Here is an 18867-nt window from a genome sequence, read left to right as displayed (position 1 = left end):
TCTGTAAGGCTGATCAAGACCACAGGGATAATATTTCTTTCATAGGAAGTGGCTTGATTATAAAAAGTTTCAAGTATTTTTATTTGTTCTTAAGTTTTGTATTTTCTTGACAGGTAGTTAGCATCATCAAAGGCAAGAAAATAAGACGCAAGATACTACAGTCTTTGAACAACTACACCTGTTTGAAAACAAATCTTCTCAATTTGATCCTTGCAGAATCTTCCTTGAAATCTCTTCTGGAGAAAGTGATAACATCTGATTCCTCCTTGCTTGATGATAGTTCTAAAACTGAAAGACTTGAGTGTGAAACTGAAAGACATGAGTGTGAAACAAAAGTTCACAATGTGAAACCTGAGTTTGAGACAGCTTTAATTTTGAAAAGTGGCAAAAAACTTCCAGCATGGTTTGTAGAAGCATACCGTATGTACAAAGTACCTCATGAGGTGGCAGATATTTTAACTCAGAGCTATTTCATCTCTCCCCCTCAGGTAGAAGATGAATTTTCTGATTGTTCATACTTAGTTGTAGAGCCAATTGTTAGATCAGTTTACACATTGCTGTGGAAAGGTGTCCGCACTCATCAATATGTGAAGAGGTTTAAAGTTATTTATAAAAAAGATGATTTTAAGGTTAGTGAAATACAAGTTGAAGAAAATTTAGATGAGGCTTCATTAAGAGAATGTGATGAGTATGACTCAGATGTGGTAGTGGAGGAAGATAGTGATGAAGATTGGGATCATGAAATAGAGAAAATGTCACAGCCTGAAGAAGATAAAGAATTGGAAGAAAGTGAGGTTTCCACTGAGGATGAAATAATAAGAGGCCTTGAAAGTAATATGGATCAACTGTGTTTAAAGGGTGATGAATCAACAAGTGAAGTAGAAGAGAGTTGTAATGGATTGTTGAAGACTAGAAGCAGAGCAAGGAGATTTTGCCTTAAGTGGTATTTAAGAAAGAAAAAAGGCCTTTGCATAAGGCGCGTATCATACTTACCAAGCAAAGAAGCTACGTCATTGCCTTCTCTTAATCAAGTTGGTTCTCTGTCTGTTGCTGACAAGAAAAAGGTATTCTACAATATGTTAGGTTCTGACACAGAATTCATGGACCTAGATTTACCAAATGATTTAGAACTGATCCTTGACTTCATCATCTATTGGTTCAGAAGAAGCAAATTGTCTCTAATAGACTGCCATATATTGGCAGTTTTGCTTTGTGTGTTCATGTACTATATAATTGATGGTAAGATAGGAAGAGTAAGGACATGGAAAGCCTTTGAAGATGTAGAAAGATGCAAGACGGTAGTGGCAGTGTTACGAGATAGTTCAGCCTACTGCAATCCGTCTGCTGATGTGGTGGATCTCTTAACACATATTTCCAATGAAGAATGCCTAATTGCTAGTTATAACCTTTTTAAATTCCATCATATGAATCAAAAGGTCAATGATAAGTACTACAGTAGGCGTACTGTCCATGCTTTCAGTGAATACCAAGCATGTATATACTTTATGCAACTACTGAACAGTTTACTCTGCTCACCCTTTCCCATGCTCAGTGTTGAATGCCTCTGGGGTGGAACATTCTGTTACAACGTTTTTTTTGACCTGAAAAAGAGAGACAACCCCTTATTTAGGATTACAGATCTCTTAGGAAGAGGGACTTGTCTTGAAAAGTTGTTTCTCAAGCTTTTCAAAAAATTAGGAGAAGTTTTGAATTTTAAAAAGTTTTCTCATATGTTAGAGGCTTTCAAAAAGGCACGAGGATCTCAAAAAAGAAATAAGAAAAAAAAAAAGATCGCAAGCACTGCAGAAAATGAAGGTAATAAAATCATAAGTGAAAGAAGAGAGAAAGGTGTAGATAAACACAAAACAAGTGCTAACAGTGATGTACATGTTTCTTTGATATCGAAAGAAAAAGTTTCAGTTAAACAAAAGGCACAGAAAGCTAAAACTAATACTGAAATCAAGGAAGTGGTGGAGAAAAAGGAACAAAAAAATGCAAGCAGAGAACAGATAGGGAAAAATGAAAGAAAGAATTCCCAAACAAATCAGGCAAGCAAGAATGATTGTAAGCAAAAAACAAAGAAGAAAGGAAAAATGCCAAAGAACAGAAAGGGAAGGGGTAAATAAGGAAGGATGTTAGGGAAAGAGACAGAATACAAGCAAAAGTCAGACAGAGAATGTGGAAAGGAAGATGATGAACAGAGAACAATTAGAAAAATTGGAAAGGAAAGTACGAAGTGAAAAACAGTCATGTCACCATCTTGAAAACCACTTTCACTTAAATATGGTTTGATTCAGATTCTGATACTGATAGTTAAGTTGTAATTGACTTGTTGAGAAAGGATATCACACTTTAATCCAGAATGCTGTTCAGCATATGTGCATACAATACCAAAACTGTTTCTTCAGAAAATATTTGAAAGATAGGCCAAATATATGCCTTTCTATAATAAGCAAGTGAAGAGAAGATAAACTGATCAATGTGTAACGAGTAAATGCCAACTGGAGAAAAAAAAGAGTCTTCTAATGGTTACAATATGAATGTCAATAAACTCCACAGGGAGTTTAACTCTGTTGTCATTTGGAACTGATGAATGATGTAAAGGTGCTTTTTGTTTCACAAATGAGGGTTATTAATGGTATAAATGAATTATTTTGAAATGATCCTCGGCATATCTCAGGACTGAATTATGTCATTATGATTGTTTTGTTTGCATAAGAGAGCTGTACTTAAGAGTGTGATAACTTGATTACTGGATATGATTGAATGATAGCAGAGTAGATAACGGTGGAACCACAGGTCATAAAGTGTGGTGATATGTGTGTGTGTTTGTGTATTTGGGGTGTGTGCAGAGCAATTAAAAAGTAAGTGTTCAATGTCTTCATTGTTTTAGTTGCATTTGTGGCCATAAGGGGTCTAGTGATATGATGAAATGGTGTTTGTAATGTTGGACTGAGATATAGCATTCAGAGCAAAGATAGGAAACAGTAGCTCATATATGTTCTGGGAGTGTGATCTCTGATGGGTGTATGTCTGACAGGTTGTGTTTAAGATTGGGTTAGGGGAAGGGTTGTTTAGTGAATTTTGAGTGATTTCATTGTGAATGAGTTCTCTCATATTTTATCTTGTTGAATGAGAGGAGATCTATGAGTATAGGTTTCTGAAGTGTGAACCATTGTTTGTTTCTACCTTGGGGCTGGCTGTCTTAAGAAAAGGATCTAATGTTTGTGCAGAGAATTGAGTGGTGAGCATGTTGCAATAGCAATGTATTTGGAGATTTATTGTTTTGTTTTATTGTGTAGATGTTAAGTGCTTTTTATTGCTTGGCAGCCAGTGCTTTGTTTTTTAGCTTTATTGTGTTGTTTTTCAATGGGATAGCTAACCAGCAGGTGAGACATAATTTAGGTCAGAGTGGATGAACTGTTTGTAGGGGTTCCATTACTAAGGTATTTTCTTCTTTGTTCAAATCTGGTGTCAATATGTGTTTTAAGGCCATTTGGTTGGTTTGTTGATTTTGTCTTGAGGTCTATGATATGGGGAATGAATGTCGTGTGTGTCTTACATAATGTATGGAATATTTGGACTTTTGTTGGTTGGAAACAACTGGCCATTCTAGGTGGTGGGTGGGTGCTGGTTGGTTTCATGTCTTTCTGAAGTTACGAAAGACATCAGTGGATATGCAAACATACTGTTCTGGGTGAGCCAGTGGTCCAGCTGTGCAATGTAGTTTTGCATGTTCGCTGTTGCTTATGAAGTATCAGGGTGTTGTAACACTAACACTATACATATTCCACACCTAGGCCTCACAGACCTTTTCATGGTTTATCCCAGATCGTTCAGATGTCCAAGATCAGTCCATTGACAGCACGTTGACCTCAGTATACCACATTGTTCCAGTTCAACATATCCTGTGCATGCCTTTCACCCTCCTTCATGTTCAGGCCCTGATCACTCAGAATCTCCTTCACTCCATTTCTCTGTCTCCAATTTGTTCTTTTCACTCTCCTTGTTACCTCCATATCTGGCTCATTTATTCTATTTGTAAATCTTTCCTCGCTCATTCTTTCCATATGTCCAAACCATTTTAGCACACCCACTCCTGCTTTCTCAACTGCTCTATTTTTATTACCACGTCTCTCTTACCCTTTCATTACTTACTCGGTCATACCATCTCAGCCCCATCTATAGCCCATGCCTCGTATCCACATGATACAGTTGGGACTACTATTCCTTCAAACATACCCATTTTTGCCCTCCCAGATAATGTTCACTCTTTCCACACGTTCTTCAGTACTCCCAGAACCTTTGCCCCCTCCCCAACCTATGACTGACTTCCACTTATGTGGTTCCATTCACTACCACATAAACTACCAAATATCTAAAACACTTCGCTTCCTCCAATTTTCTCCATTCAAACTCGAATCCAATTTTTTTTTTTTTTTTTTTTTTTTTTTTTTTTTTTTTTTTTTTTTTTTACGCTGTCTCCCGCGTTTGCGAGGTAGCGCAAGGAAACAGACGAAAGAAATGGCCCAACCCACCCCCATACACATGCCTTGATTCAATCCATTGACAGCACGTCAACCCCGGTATACCACATCGCTCCAATTCACTCTATTCTTTGCCCGCCTTTCACCCTCCTGCATGTTCAGGCCCCGATCACACAAAATCTTTTTCACTCCATCTTTCCACCTCCAATTTGGTCTCCCTCTTCTCCTCGTTCCCTCCACCTCCGACACATATATCCTCTTGGTCAATCTTTCCTCACTCATTCTCTCCATGTGACCAAACCATTTCAAAACACCCTCTTCTGCTCTCTCAACCACGCTCTTTTTATTTCCACACATCTCTCTTACCCTTACGTTACTTACTCGATCAAACCACCTCACACCACACATTGTCCTCAAACATCTCATTTCCAGCACATCCATCCTCCTGCGCACAACTCTATCCATAGTCCACGCCTCGCAACCATACAACATTGTTGGAACCACTATTCCTTCAAACATACCCATTTTTGCTTTCCGAGATAATGTTCTCGACTTCCACACATTCTTCAAGGCTCCCAGAATTTTCGCCCCCTCCCCCACCCTATGATCCACTTCCGCTTCCATGGTTCCATCCGCTGCCAGATCCACTCCCAGATATCTAAAACACTTCACTTCCTCCAGTTTTTCTCCATTCAAACTCACCTCCCAATTGAATTGACCCTCAACCCTACTGTACCTAATAACCTTGCTCTTATTCACATTTACTCTTAACTTTCTTCTTTCACACACTTTACCAAACTCAGTCACCAGCTTCTGCAGTTTCTCACATGAATCAGCCACCAGCGCTGTATCATCAGCGAACAACAACTGACTCACTTCCCAAGCTCTCTCATCCCCAACAGACTTCATACTTGCCCCTCTTTCCAAAACTCTTGCATTCACCTCCCTAACAACCCCATCCATAAACAAATTAAACAACCATGGAGACATCACACACCCCTGCCGCAAACCTACATTCACTGAGAACCAATCACTTTCCTCTCTTCCTACACGTACACATGCCTTACATCCTCGATAAAAACTTGTCACTGCTTCTAACAACTTGCCTCCCACACCATATATTCTTAATACCTTCCACAGAGTATCTCTATCAATTCTATCATATGCCTTCTCCAAATCCATCTGCTTTTCTAAGTATTTCTCACATACATTCTTCAAAGCAAACACCTGATCCACACATCCTCTACCACTTCTGAAACGACACTGCTCTTCCCCAATCTGATGCTCTGTACATGCCTTTACCCTCTCAATCCATGGTATACCCCAGATGCTTCACATGCCCTGGTTCAATCCATTGACAGCACGTCGAACCAGGTATACCACATCGTTCCAATTCACTTTATTCCTTGCACGCCTTTCACCCTCCTGCATGTTCAGGCCCCAATCACTCAAAATCTTTTTCACTCCATCTTCCACCTCCAATTTGGTCTCCCACTTCTCCTCGTTCCCTCCACCTCTGACACATATATCCTCTCTGTCAATTTTTACTCACTCATTCTCTCCATGTGACCAAACCATTTCAAAACATCCTTTTCTGCTCTCTCAACCACACTCTTTTCATTACCACACATCTCTCTTACCCTTTCATTACTTACTCGATCAAACCACCTCGCACCACATATTGTCCTCAAACATCTCATTTCCAGCACATCCACCCTCCTCTGCACAACTCTATCTATAGCCCATGCCTCACAACCATATAACATTGTTGGAACCACTATTCCTTCAAACATACCCATTTTTGCTTTTCCAAGATAACGTTCTTGACTTCCACACATTTTCAATGCTCCCAGAACTTTCACCCCCTCCCCCACCCTATGATTTTACTTCTGCTTCCATGGTTCCATCCGCTGCCAAATTCACTCCCAGATATCTAAAACACTTCACTTCCTCTAGTTTTTCTCCATTCAAACTTATTTCCCAATTGACTTGTCCTTCAACCCTACTGTACCTAATAACCTTGCTCTTATTCACATTTACTCTTAACTTTCTTCTTTCACACACTTTACCAAACTCAGTCACCAGCTTCTGCAGTTTCTCACCCGATTCAGCCACCATCGCTGTATCATCAGCGAACAACAACTGACTCACTTCCCAAGCTCTCTCATCCACAACAGACTGCATACTTGCCCCTCTTTCCAAAACTCTCGCATTCACCTCCTTAACAACCCCATCCATAAACAAATTAAACAACCATGGAGACATCACACACCCTGCCGCAAACCAACATTCACTGAGAACCAATCACTTTCCTCTCTTCCTACACATACACATGCCTTACATCCTTCATAAAAACTTTTCACTGCTTCTAACAACTTACCTCCCACACCATATATTCTTAATGCCTTTCACAGAGCATCTCTATCAAGAGGATGTTTTATCCCTTTCCTTTAACCCCGACACCCCTTCACTTTCTTCCCTGAGTACCCAGTATATTCTTCCTATCAGGATACTCCACGTATTATGTTTTTTCATGCTTTGGCTACCGTTTGAATTTTTCCTAATTTCTCCTATACTGTCAAAACCTACAACAGTGGAGTCAAAACACTTGATGTTAGGACAGGAAATACAGTTTCAAGAAGTAATGATATATTCTCAGTGAATAATTCAAGTTAATGAGATATGGCTACTTGTGGCAATCGTAATAACTTATTTCTTGGAATGTTACTCTCACTATTTCATGTGGGGTTCTTGAAACCTGATTTGTGATGGTAAAACTGAGAATCTGTTTATCTTGATATTAAAAGAAAATACATGGTACAGTTAACATAGCAAACAATGAAGTAGCAACGTAAGTTTTATTTATCAGTATTGCTAGTGTTATCATTATAAGAAGGCAATTATTTTAGCATGATTATTATGCTTTTGATCATTACAGCTGTATTTACCAATGTTTATAAATGAGGAGGAAATAAGTATATACCCTCCTATATTTTTCATATTGCATTTTATTGTGCATGGGGTATGAATTATCAATAAATCAAACAAGCTGAAAGTACAAAGTGCTTGTCTGGTGTCTAGTTGTGGGTGAGAAACCTCATATAGTCTTCCTCTCTAGGGCTCCACAATTAGTCACCTGGGCAGAGGCACCCCCTTCCAGGCTTGAGCAGATGTTTTCCACTGATATGATTCCTAAACACCCATTTCATTAATGAATTCACAGTACAGGTTCATAGTACTTATACTGTTGGCATATCACTGTTTCTTTTCCATGTAACTAAATTCATTGGAATAGAATGATTTCTTTACATCTTCAGTAATCTTCTTATTTGCATTTATGTCGATTAGGCTTTTACAGTTTTCAAGAATTGTTCAGTATTTACCTTATAAACCATATGAAAACTTGTATATTTTGATTTTATTTTTTCATTTGCCCTTTGTTGTTTGTAATTCCATGGGTCCAGTCCCTACCTGTAGCTTAGTTTCCTTTGTGTAGAACAAATCTTGGAGTAAAGAGATGAATTGTGCAAGAGTGAATTAGTGCAAAGCAAGGAAAAGGTATTTTTATATATTTATAAATGCACTTGGTAAGCATTACCTGACTCCACCTACTTGTAGTTATACCATGAATGAGAAGGCACCTTTGATGTAGTTATGTCATGCAAGTACAATCTCTTTGTAGAACATCTCATTATGAAGGACTTCCTTCCTTTCCATTAATAGTAGTGCAGCCTTCAAGGTGTGGGTGGACATGGAAAAGGGGTCATGTGGTTAGAAAATAAATGGTAATGCACATTTCACAACTGATAGCCACCCCAGAAACTTTCTTGAGAATTTAGATAATGCCTCTAAATGTGAAATCCAGGGATTGTATTGTTTGTGTGATTGTGTTTGTACTTGTTTTGTGTAGCTTTTGTTTGTGTGTGATTATACGAATGTATGATACTGAAATAGATTTACAATCTAAAGTGCCTTTGATAGCTTTCATAGCATTATTGTGGCTATGAATATGATTGTACATTTATAATGGATCTCTTAAGACAGTATTTTTAAAACACATTTTGTAAATGACTGATATGTACCAAATTGTTTTCAGTCAGAAGTCATGTAATTTTATATTTGCATAGATATCAAGCCTCCTAAATTCCATTGTGATTTGCGGGCTAGAAAAGTCAGTTGTACATATTTTTAATGTCTGCCAACGGCATGTATTGTAGATGATTTTCTTTATGTTTGTTTAATGAATGTATTAATATTCTTGCTTATTCATGATTCTTTGTCATAATTGTGAAGATTTCTTGTATATATATATAGAATTGTGATCTGTGGACTTTTTGTCATTTAGAGAGAAAATTTGAAATAAATTGATTTACTTTTATTTGATTTTGATATCATAAGTATGTTATTAGATTTAAAGAATACATATGTTCGAAATAGAGACCAGGATTGGGAGGGATATTGTGTGTGGTTATTGTATATGGAGATGACACATTTCATATACTGTAGTCACTAATTTTGAGGTACCCAGTTTCTTCATAATGAAAATTAAGGATATTTACAGCTTAAGAAATTGCTAGTTTAGCAATGTTATCTTATTTCTCTTTGCTGTATTCATATTAAGTGAGTATCTAGTTTTAGGTAGTCATCCTTTTCCCAGCTTGTCACCATTTTCTATACCAGTCTAAATGAATGCTTTTCCATTTTCTGTGACTACCTGAACTCACAGGCTAAGCCCTATTGATTGGGCTGCTGGGCAGCATGCAGGGATTGTGTCAGTGCCTGACCAGCTGTCAGCACAGCTACACACCATGCATACTCCTGCTCCCTCAACAGACATGGATTAGGACCACAAGTTTGATGGCTTCCCTTATTGGATTGATGCAGTACAACTTCCCATTAGATTTAGAGAAATAAGGTAAGATGTTTGAACATGTTTAACATAGGTCTTAACATCTGTTTGAAGTTTTGTATATTGGAATTCAATGCCATAATTTGAATTCCAGGAGTGATGCAAGGAGAATGCTAATGGTTGGAAGTTAAGACTTGAATGTCATTGATATCATGATATTATTAATTTATATTATAATGCTGGGCATGATTTCATAGTACATTTTTCTCATTCTCCATTGTTTAGTTTGTTAATATTCATTGTTCATATTTCTTCAGTCCCTGTAACTCTCTTAACCATTTCAGTATGAAGAATGTATTTCTTATCCATTTTTGCTAAATTGTATCAGTAATTTCAACCAAATAGAAAACTTTAATGTTTGAATTGGTTTCACTGATGTTTTCTTGCTTAAAGAAAAATATTCATGAAAAATTTGTATAGTTCAGAGTATTTCATGTGGTAGTTAGAGTCGAATATATATCATATAGCATATATATCAAAGTTTATGTATCTTTTGCAGCTTCAAGGAAGCATTTGAGGATTTGTTGAATGTTAAAAGTACAGATTAAGAAAACCATACTTGATTTTTGTCTGATCTGGGGATTGGGAATAATTAAGGGATTCAAGACTTAGGAGATAGAAAGAAAGTTGTACAAAAAGAGTTAGACCTCTGAAACAATGTAAAACTTTAGGAAATGCCAAAGGAGAGTTTGAGGTTCATAAGCATTTTCACAAAGTAATTATAATAAGATGATTTCTGCTTGAGTGTAGGATGTAAAATTTATTCTATGATTAGAAAGTAGTAAAGTGAGAGAACTGGAAAAAATTATTTGATGATATGGTTGTGTTAATCATAGTTTCTCTAGGAATGTTGGTTAGGATTTCAGCCAGAAAAAAACATATGCATCATTCCAAAAGAATTAAACTTGGTTTGAATGAAAAGTAGAGGATTATGAGATGTGCTTATTATTTGATCTTATAGGGAAAGTCACTTAGTCTTTAAAGGGCATCGCATCTGTAAAGAGAAAAGTACATTTATGAGAATTGGCAGTTGGGTGATTTGTTTGAAGTTAAAGGGGAAGCAGTGAACTGATTGACATTTTATGTAGGTAGTATAGTAACAGTAGGGATGGTAGCCAAACATTTGTAATTTATGCCAAAGGATTGCATGATAAGATGTGAAAATCCAGATGAAATTAACTTTTGTAGAAATGAGAGATGTAGAATGTTGATCAAGATGGAACAGTGGTACCTTTGCAAGTGTGGTAGATACAAAGTTTTAGAAGTCAGGAGTTTTAAAGGTAAATGTAGCAATGGAGCCCAGAGTTTAACAGTTTAAAAAGTATTAACCGTAAATGTAGTAAGAGTTAGTGGGTTCTTTGTAGCCCTTTGTGATACTGATATAAGAAAGATTCATTCTTATAAGATGAATTAGTAACAAAAAGCAGGCACTTTAATTGTATTAACATATGTGATTGATATTGAGTTGAAATAGTGTATAGCGAGAAATCAGAGTAATAGTGGAGGTTATAGGACAGTCATGGAAGGAAAGGGTGGAGTGTGAATGAGAAGAAAAAAGAAAGAGTCAAGGACAGTGTGATAATGTGCTTTCTGTTTTACTAGGAGGAACAGGGAATGTCATCTAGACATATGGAAATGGTTATAAGTTTTGCTTATGGTCTCTTTAATGCATAGGCTCTGCATACTTGTTTTGGTGAATTATTTCTGTCTTAAAAAAGGTTTTGATTGGTTCTCTTTCTTGTCATGTTGTAGACTGATAACCCTGTAATTTTAATTATAAACATAAAAGCATTACATTTAGATTATGGGATTGACTCCCTATTATTTTTTTCTTTTTTGATAGAAATATTGAACTCATTTTCTAACTTTGGAGTCTCTGGAATTACACTCATTTCAGTTTTTTAAGGAGCGTATACAAAATAATATTCTCTAGGCATAGTTAGCATTTGACAGAAAATTGAAGAAGATACACTACAAGTTATGAAAAGTATTTTAAGAAATCGATTGAGCACAAGGAATTAATGTAGAACATGAATGAATGTTGAATTTAGAACTATGACTAGATTGTCCTCATTTTGGATGAACAAGGGAAAGTGATTTTGATGGATGTGAGAAATTCAGAAGTGGACATAGAAAGTTATAAAGAAAATGAATTGTAACAAGATTACTGAAGTAAACTTGGTGACTGGGAAATTACATATGGAAGGGGTGAGGCTGTGCAACAAAGGACTAATGAATGTAACTATAGTACAACTATGTAGAGAAACTTTGAATAATGCAGAGTGTGGGAGAGATTCTGAAAGCATTACTCCTTGATTTGTTCTGTTCTTGGTATTACATAATTTTAGTTAAACTTCCTAGAGTTACTCCCTCTTTCTTTCATGTAGGGTGTGATTACTTGCCTTTTTTAAGGTGTTGATTACATACCTGTAGTGTCATTCACTGAAAACTGATAGGCAGGAGTGTCTTTAATTAGATTCCAGAGATAAGTACTGATGTTACAGACAATTTTGAAGTGGCTTGCACAAAATAACTATTTTATATACAAAGGTTAGCCAGGTTCCTAGGTCTCTGTCAGCTGTGGTTCATGTTTACTAAAACTCTAAGTAGTTACTTATATCTTACTAAAGGTATTTATTCAAGAATGAGGGGTTGAAGGATATTGCGACTTTAACCAGTTTCATTCTTTTTACCCCCAGAACACCAAGACTAACTTTTTATCATTATTAGAGACAGGCTGAGCTATCCCATAACCAGTGATCTCATTCAGAAATCTTGATTAGAATCCCATTTTAATTATATCAGTCTAATGAATAATGTATTATCCCTAAGCAAGTAAGTTTCCTTTTTCCTCAGGTTATACTACTTGTACCCAAGACCACCATATTTATAGCAAGGATTTTCAGATTTTTACCAAGCTTTTAGCTTGCAGTGCTCAGATTTTTTTTGTGTAGGCCATCAGGAGCATTCCATGATAAGCAGTGTGGATAAAGACCCCAAATTACCATACAACTGTTTATCTGAAGATTATAGAATTACTCCCAAGCTGTTACAGGCACACAGCATGATCCCTGCTTATACAACATTGGTTAATACACTAACTTTCAAAGCTGCTTTGAACATCCTTTGATAACAGATTTGAATGTTTTCCAAGATTGCCAGATATGTGTCTGTTATGTGTAGAGGGGCCATCAAAGTGGGCTCTTCTATGACTAACCTTTTCCTCATAACCTTCTGATTGACATTTGATAAAGAAATCCCAAAATTATTAGATTCCTCTCCTTTGGCATCATCAGGAATGCAGATGGACTTCTGCATTTAGCATCTGATGCACTAAATCTACCATGAGAAGAATAAAGCATCTGTTTGAGGCAGGGTTGTTTAGAGTCAGAGAGAAAGTATGGTGATCATTATCAGTTTTATAAGTTTACCAGTACCTCTGAATTCTTCTACAGTGTGAGTGGGTGTAGAATTTAGAAAATGCTAACGAACATTAATTATTTATTCCATTAATCACTATATAGCAGGGTCCTATACATAATGTTTAGACACCATAGTTTTAGTAGATCTTATTTCTTCATACATTTGTTCCATCCTTGCTCATATACCTACCATGCTATTCTTTGAACTTATTTGTAGTAACCCATATGCCCTTTTCCACTGATCCCACTTTGATACAGCCATCTTGTAAATCTTATTGTTTATTCAGCACTCACTCATACCACCGCCACAGTGTACTACTTTAACTGATTTATGATTCCTCAGATTTCTTCATATCATATTCTTAATCACTGTACACTTAACATAACCCTTTCATAATCAATCCATCGTCAACACTTGCAGTACACTGACCAAACCTCCATACTTAAGTTTCTCTACTGAACACTAAGTGTACATGACTCTCTTCTTGCTGCCTACAAATTGATTGTGTCCTTAGATCTCAAGGTTCAAGGAATAAATCCCTGGCAAAAGTGCATCTTTATGGTTAAGGTACTTCATGACACATTCAGGAATGTATCTAGTCAGACCGTGTATGAATACCATCCACTCCCGCCGCCTTGCCACCTTTCATCATACTCAAGGCTTTTACCGTCTCTTCTCTCTTTACCAAAACACTCTCCATGATTTTCTCACTTCGCATACCATCCCACACCAAACACCCTTATCATCAAACATCAAAGTCCTTCAGAATACTCACTCCATTTTCTCTTCACATCATCTCTACTTGGTAACACTTCCTCATTTACCCCCTTCACTGATGCTCCCATTTGTCCTCATGTTACTTGTTTTTCTCACATTAGTAACCTCCTTCCAGAATACCTTTTTATTCTCCCTAAAGTTTACTGATGTTCGCTTACCCCACCTCTCATTTACCCTCTTTTTCAGCTCCCTAACTTTACCCCAGACGTTTCACATGCTCTGGTTTCAGTCGACTATCCTGTGTACGCCTTTCACCTTCCTATATGTTCAGGCTCCGATCACAAAATCTTTTTTGATCCATTCTTCCATCTCCTTGGAAAGTTGTGTGGGGCCTGGATGTGGAAAGGGAGCTGTGGTTTTGGTGCATTATACATGGCAGCTAGAGAATGAGTGTGAACGAATGTGGCCTTTGTTTTTTCCCAGCGCTACCTCGCACGCGTGCGGGGAGGAAGGGGGGTGTCATTCCATGTGTGGCGGGGTGGCGATGGGAATGAACAAAGGCACGTGTATGTATGTACATGTGTATGTGGGTGGGTTGGGCCATTCTTTCGCCTGTTTCCTTGCACTACCTCGCTAACGCGGGAGACAGCGAGAAAGCATAGAAAAAAAAAAAAAAAAATATATATATATATATATATCTTTTCTTTCTTTCATACTATTCGCCATTTCCCGCATTAGCGAGGTAGCGTTAAGAACAGAGGACTGGGCCTTTTAGGGAATATCCTCACCAGGCCCCCTTCTCTGTTCCTTCTTTTGGAAAATAAAAAAGAAAAAAAAATTGAGAGGGGAGGATTTCCAGCCCCCCGCTCCCTTCCCTTTTAGTCGCCTTCTACGACACGCAGGGAATACGTGGGAAGTATTCTTTCTCCCCTATCCCCTATATATATATATATATATATATATATATATATATATATATATATATATATATATGTGTGTGTGTGTGTGTGTGTGTGTGTTGTAAACCTCAAAACTGCGACGTGCGTTTTAAATGACACACTCTGGGCAAAAGAGAAAAGAAACATATTTTGCCTTACGGAATATATCTGTATCATATGTTTTTGAAGAAAGTACCCAAGTGTGGGGCAGTATTGAGTTGACCGAGAAGGGCGGCCGAGCCTACGGTACTTTATGTAAGTAGACGATGAATAGGTATTTTTCCTGTGTGTAATTTCGGAATACATACATCTAAGCACATTACACATTTTATGATTATTCCCATATGACCCACACGCGTCTGTTTCCTTGCGCTACCTCGCAAACGCGGGAGACAGCGACATAGCAAAATAAATGAATAGATAAATAAAATATATATATATATATATATATATATATATATATATATATATATATATATATATATATAAATAATAATATTTGTCGCTGTCTCTCGCGTTTGCGAGGTAGCGCAAGGAAACGGACGAAAGAAATGGCCCAACCCACCCCCATGCACATGTATATACATACACGTCCACACACGCAAATATACATACCTATACATCTCAATGTACACATATATATACACACACGGACATATACATATATACACATGTACATAATTCTACTGTCTGCCTTTATTTATTCCTATCGCCACCTCGCCACACATGGAATAACATCCCCCTCATGTATGCAAGGTAGCGCTGGGAAAAGACAACAAAGGCCTCATTCGTTCACACTCAGTCTCTAGCTGTCATGTAATAATGCCCGAAACCACAGCTCCCTTTCCACATCCAGGCCCCACCGAACTTTACATGGTTTACCCCAGACGCTTCACATGCCCTGATTCAATCCATTGACAGCACGTCGACCCCAGTATACCACATCGATCCAATTCACTCTATATATATATATATATATATATATATATATATATATATAAGATTATTAGTGAAAGAGAAGAGAGAGGCATTTGGACGATTTTTGCAGGGAAAATGCAATTGAGTGGGAGATGTATAAAAGAAAGAGACAGGAGGTCAAGAAAAAGGTGCAAGAGGTGAAAAAGAGGGCAAATGAGAGTTGGGGTGAGAGAGTATCAGTAAATTTTAGGGAGAATAAAAAGATGTTCTGGAAGGAGGTAAATAAAGTGCGTAAGACAAGGGAGCAAATGGGAACTTCAGTGAAGGGCGCTAATGGGGAGGTGATAACAAGTAGTGGTGATGTGAGAAGGAGATGGAGTGAGTATTTTGAAGGTTTGTTGAATGTGTTTGATGATAGAGTGGCAGATATAGGGTGTCTTGGTCGAGGTGGTGTGCAAAGTGAGAGGGTTAGGGAAAATGATTTGGTAAACAGAGAAGAGGTAGTAAAAGCTTTGCGGAAGATGAAAGCCGGCAAGGCAGCAGGTTTGGATGGTATTGCAGTGGAATTTATTAAAAAAGGGGGTGACTGTCTTGTTGACTGGTTGGTAAGGTTGTTTAATGTATGTATGACTCATGGTGAGGTGCCTGAGGATCGGCTGAATGCGTGCATAGTGCCATTGTACAAAGGCAAAGGGGATAAGAGTGAGTGCTCAAATTACAGAGGTATAAGTTTGTTGAGTATTCCTGGTAAATTATATGGGAGGGTATTGATTGAGAGGGTGAAGGCATGTACAGAGCTCAGATTGGGGAAGAGCAGTGTGGTTTGAGAAGTGGTAGAGGATGTGTGGATCAGGTGTTTGCTTTGAAGAATGTATGTGAGAAATACTTAGAAAAGCAAATGGATTTGTATGTAGCATTTATGGATCTGGAGAAGGCATATGATAGAGTTGATAGAGATGCTCTGTGGAAGGTATTAAGAATATATGGTGTGGGGGGCAAGTTGTTAGAAGCAGTGAAAAGTTTTTATCGAGGATGTAAGGCATGTGTACGTGTAGGAGGAGAGGAAAGTGATTGGTTCTCAGTGAATGTAGGTTTGCGGCAGGGGTGTGTGATGTCTCCATGGTTGTTTAATTTGTTTATGGATGGGGTTGTTAGGGAGGTGAATGCAAGAGTTTTGGAAAGGGGCAAGTATGAAGTCTGTTGTGGATGAGAGAGCTTGGGAAGTGAGTCAGTTGTTGTTCGCTGATGATACAGCGCTGGTGGCTGATTCATGTGAGAAACTGCAGAAGCTGGTGACTGAGTTTGGTAAAGTGTGTGAAAGAAGAAAGTTAAGAGTAAATGTGAATAAGAGCAAGGTTATTAGGTACAGTAGGGTTGAGGGTCAAGTCAATTGGGAGGTACGTTTGAATGGAGAAAAACTGGAGGAAGTAAAGTGTTTTAGATATCTGGGAGTGGATCTGGCAGCGGATGGAACCATGGAAGCAGAAGTGAATCATAGGGTGGGGGAGGGGGCGAAAATCCTGGGAGCCTTGAAGAATGTGTGGAAGTCGAGAACATTATCTCGGAAAGCAAAAATGGGTATGTTTGAAGGAAGAGTGGTTCCAACAATGTTGTATGGTTGCGAGGCGTGGGCTATGGATAGAGTTGTTCGCAGGAGGGTGGATGTGCTGGAAATGAGATGTTTGAGGACAATGTGTGGTGTGAGGTGGTTTGATCGAGTAAGTAATGTAAGGGTAAGAGAGATGTGTGGAAATAAAAAGAGCGTGGTTGAGAGAGCAGAAGAGGGTGTTTTGAAATGGTTTGGGCACATGGAGAGAATGAGTGAGGAAAGATTGACCAAGAGGATATATGTGTCGGAGGTGGAGGGAAAGAGAAGTGGGATACCAAATTGGAGGTGGAAAGATGGAGTGAAAAAGATTTTGAGTGATCGGGGCCTGAACATGCAGGAGGGTGAAAGGCGGGCAAGGAATAGAGTGATTTGGATCGATGTGGTATACCGGGGTTGACGTGCTGTCAGTGGATTGAATCAGGGCATGTGAAGCGTCTGGGGTAAACCATGGAAAGTTGTGTGGGGCCTGGATGTGGAAAGGGAGCTGTGGTTTCGGGCATTATTGCATGACAGCTAGAGACTGAGTGTGAACGAATGGGGCCTTTGTTGTCTTTTCCTAGCGCTACCTCGCACACATGAGGGGGGAGGGGGATGGTATTCCATGTGTGGCGAGGTGGCGATGGGAATGAATAAAGGCAGACAGTGTGAATTGTGTGCATGGGTATATATGTATGTGTGTGTGTGTGTATATATATGTGTACATTGAGATGTATAGGTATGTATATTTGCGTGTGTGGACGTGTGTGTATATACATGTGTATGGGGGTGGGTTGGGCCATTTCTTTCTTCTGTTTCCTTGCGCTACATCGCAAATGCGGGAGACAGCGACAAAGCAAAATATATATATATATATATATATATATATATATATATATATTCCTATTTTCGCACACATACACACATAACACTATTTACATATTATTTTATGAAGAATAACGCTGTTTTCATACCAATACAAACATATGTATGGCATACAAACATATACGGCAAATTGTTTCTTTTATACAACACTGATCTCAACATCTACCTTGTAACGTTTGGCTCCGTCTTGATAACGCAATTAACGCTATCGTGAGATTTTTACGGGTGACTGTGATGCGTTATATTTTTTTCCCCAGCGGTATTGTAAGGTTGCTGGTAACATCTCTGGATAAGGTATGGAACCATACATCAGCTGGAAATTGCGGCCCAAACATTTGCCAGTGTACTAGCACATCGCACAAGTTGCCGGGTGGAGCAGTTTACTGACACGTTTTATTCTAAAACTCAAAAATACGAGAGCAACTTTATCATTAAAGAACAAAGTTTGTTGCTTTAAGATATTTTGGTTACAGAAAACCAACTTTTCATTGTTAAGATTTTAAAAGTGTATCCCCTTAAACATTTTTATTTGCAACTTTTCCGGACTTTTTTTTTTTTTCTATCTTTAGGCAAACTGATATCCACTGTGGTGGCTGGTGTCGTCTTGTTGGCAGGACGATGAAGGAAGCGAAGGTTAGTTGGGTTTCATGTTGCGTAGGGTAGATTTAAAAGTAGTATGCAGGCCGGGCAGTCGATTCTTCCTTTGAGCTGTAAGTCAGGCCCTGCTTGTGCTGTCTCTTTGTGACCGGGAGATGCTCCCTGGGTGTAAAGGTTGAGAGTAATGCATGCATTCACTTATATCTTGTGATTAGGTCCTGGGTTCATTAATACCAACATTTCCACCTTTTAATTAGTTTAAGTCAGACCCCATATCACTGCTGTTGATGAGCTGCAGCGTCCATTAAGAAGGGAGGGGGTAACTTGGACAATTTGCGACTTAGCCTCAATCACAAAGGTAACATGTAATTATTGCCTTAATTTCCTCGGGTCACTGTTCCGGAAGGA

The 18867-nt window shown here is 38.2% G+C and overlaps 2 protein-coding genes across 5 annotated transcripts in view; both read left to right on the top strand.

Annotated features, from left to right (window-relative positions):
* The window catches only part of LOC139763673 (protein asteroid-like), a 28011-nt gene extending 19146 nt beyond the window's left edge, over nt 1-8865 (top strand). For all 3 annotated transcript variants that reach the window (XM_071689989.1, XM_071689980.1, XM_071689997.1), the window contains one exon: nt 114-8865. In XM_071689989.1, coding sequence (XP_071546090.1) covers nt 114-2126 — 2013 coding nt within the window. In that variant the 3' untranslated portion in view covers nt 2127-8865. The remainder of the gene's footprint in view (nt 1-113) is intronic.
* LOC139763653 (cytosolic carboxypeptidase 2-like) overlaps nt 2149-18867 on the top strand; it is a 112051-nt gene continuing 95332 nt past the window's right edge. The window contains exons 1-2 of one of the 2 annotated variants that reach the window (XM_071689952.1): nt 2149-2864; nt 9214-9402. The gene's annotated coding sequence lies outside the window, so the exon portion shown is untranslated. Of the gene's footprint in view, nt 2865-8970; nt 9403-18431; nt 18496-18867 lie in introns of those variants that run through there. The other variant, XM_071689943.1, reaches the window with a different exon arrangement.

The sequence above is a fragment of the Panulirus ornatus genome, chromosome 3, assembly GCF_036320965.1.
Source record: "Panulirus ornatus isolate Po-2019 chromosome 3, ASM3632096v1, whole genome shotgun sequence".
NCBI classification, from domain to species: Eukaryota; Metazoa; Arthropoda; class Malacostraca; order Decapoda; family Palinuridae; genus Panulirus; species Panulirus ornatus.
This window is presented reverse-complemented; position numbering and strand designations above follow the sequence as displayed.